The sequence below is a fragment of the Galeopterus variegatus genome, unplaced genomic scaffold (assembly GCF_000696425.1).
Source record: "Galeopterus variegatus unplaced genomic scaffold, G_variegatus-3.0.2 Scaffold6926, whole genome shotgun sequence".
NCBI lineage: Eukaryota > Metazoa > Chordata > Mammalia > Dermoptera > Cynocephalidae > Galeopterus > Galeopterus variegatus.
Window position 1 is genome coordinate 30,729 of NW_007733037.1, and position 2,341 is coordinate 33,069.

A 2,341-nucleotide genomic window follows, 5' to 3' on the forward strand; every position below is an offset into this window, starting at 1 on the left:
TCTGTATGTGGGATCCGAACCCTTGGGCGGGAGCGCCGCGGCACTTCCCAAGCGGCGCACTATCCAGTGCGCCACCGGGCCGGCCCTCTCTTCCAAGTTTGAGAGATTTTTTCCCCTGTGCTTTGGGGGACAGTAACATTGACCCCTCCCCACCCCCCCAGTGCACACCGTGCAGTGTTGGGTGGCAGGGTCCCTGCTCCTCGGTGTGGGCTGTGCCTGCCTTCCTGTCCCTGGTGCCTCTGTGGGAGCCTGCGGACAGCAAGGCGGGCGGGGCGCGGGAAGGCGCGGGAAGGCGCTGCTGAGAGCCCCCCGGGGACACCACGACTGTCCTCTTGTCGCCCTGCTCAGATTCAGACGGCGCTGCGACACAAGTCCGAGATCGAGCACCATCGCAACAAGATCCGGCTGCGCGCCAAGCGCCGCGGCCACTATGAGTTCCCCGTGGTGGACGACCTGTCCCCGGGTGACACCAAGGAGCGCCACCGGGTGTACCGCCGGGCGCAGATGCAGATCGACAAGATCCTGGACCCCACGGCCAGCGTGCCCTCGGTGTTCATAGAGCCCAGGAAGAGGTGGGGCCTCACCGTCGTGGGGCCGGGGGCGCAAGGGCCCGTCCTCTCCCGCGTGCTTCTCTGTGCACAGAGCGGCTGCGTGGGCTGCCGGGGGACCTCGGTCCCCTGCGGTCGCCGCTGCGCCTCTCCTCACCGCAGAGCGTTTGCTCTGTGCTCAGTTCGTCTGTTCTAGTGCAGCGTGTCCGAAGCCGCTTCTCCCCCCGGCCCATCCCCCAGCTCTCTCTCCTGCTCTGTCACCTCAGGGTTTTCATGTCCCGGCAGCTGCCCAGGTCGGCGTCTGTGGACTCTGCACTTGTTTTACCACGACCCCCTGCAGAGCCTTGGGGCTTACTGTCTCCTGGTCCCCAGACTCCTGCCTCCTAGTGGATGTATTTTTTTTAGACCCTCTTCTCATGTATGTGTCTCTACTCAAAACCTGAGGTGGCCTCTGTTGCCTGCTGCCACGTGGCATCTGTGCTCCTGTGGCAGGTGGGGCCTGCCTGCCATTCCCGCTCTTTTCCACTGGTCAGCCACAGAGATGGAGCTGCCACACCGGTGGATGATCCCTCCTTGTCCCTCAGGCATTCCCCTGCGCCCCCGCTTCTGGCCTTGGCACGTTGGTTCACATCCTCCTCCGTGGCCCTCCTGGATCCAGAGCCCACGCACTTCCACACCCAGCTCAGGCCCCCAGTAGCCAGTGGTGATGGTAACAGCTCGCCATGGCCTGTTCCTTTTCTGAACGTCTATATAACTATGTAACGTCGTGGTTATAGGTTGCCCCGTGTTCTTCTCTGTTGTTTCGTGTGTGTTAAGGGGCCTGTCCATAGGCTCTGAGCTTCCTTGGAGCAGACAGTGTCTCACACGTTGTTTGTATCCTCATGGGGTGTTTATGACCATGGCCCGCACCTTGTAGGTCCTCCAAAAATACTTAGCATTCAGTTGATAAGCCAGTGGCAAGATGGTTTATCCCTACCAAGCTAATTAATTTTTTCCTGGCAGCTCACGGATAAAGCGCTCTCCTAAGCCACGCCGGAAACACCAGGTCAATGGCTGCCCTGCTGACGCTGAGAAGGACAGACTCATCACCACAGACAGTGACGGCACCTACAAAAGGCCACCCGGAGTCCACAACTCTGCCTATATGGGATGCCCAGTGCGTACTGCTGACTCGCGCTTCTGGAATCAGGGTGGGGAGGCTGTTAGGAAAATGCGTTGATGGGAGAGGACAGTGAACAATGAACAGTGGTGGCTGCTGCCCTGGGGGTGGGGACAGTTGATGCCTGATGGCTGATGCACCAGGGCTGGCTGGGACGTGAAGCACGTGGGCTGGGGGTGGGCCACTCCTTCTGAAAGACGCTTGAGTCATACTAACAAGAGGACTGCTGGGTGATACCTCTAGAAGCATACCCCATGTTCTTTCTTTTCCAGCCCTGTCCTCTCAGGCTTCAGAATGAGAACTTTTGAGGTTAAGTGGAAATCAGAGACAGAGACGTGTCCAGGGGTTTTTTCTTCTTCCCCACGGTCAGAGGGTTGTTCGGGTTCCTTGGTGATAGGAGGGGTGTTTAGATTTTATTCTCCCATCCTGCCCTTGCAGTGCTAAGAAGGTAGTGCATTTGCTAATATATATATTTTTTATTTTTATGGGAGAAAGAGCTTAATTGAAATTAAGAAATAAGGAATTAAACATTTTTTTCAAACTGAAGAGGACATAGACAGACTTGCTTGAAGTGTTAAAGGCAGACACTGATAGCATAAGACTCACAGACACAGACCCCATTGAGTAGAGAAGA

The 2,341-nt window shown here is 57.1% G+C and overlaps 1 protein-coding gene across 1 annotated transcript in view; it reads left to right on the top strand.

The window, feature by feature from the left end:
• LOC103606898 (UPF0606 protein KIAA1549) overlaps positions 1-2,341 on the top strand; it is a gene marked incomplete at its 5' end in the record, with an annotated part of 74,547 nt that overhangs the window by 30,034 nt on the left and 42,172 nt on the right. The window contains 2 exons of the mRNA XM_008591458.1: positions 349-572; positions 1,551-1,704. Coding sequence (XP_008589680.1) covers positions 349-572; positions 1,551-1,704 — 378 coding nt within the window. The remainder of the gene's footprint in view (positions 1-348; positions 573-1,550; positions 1,705-2,341) is intronic.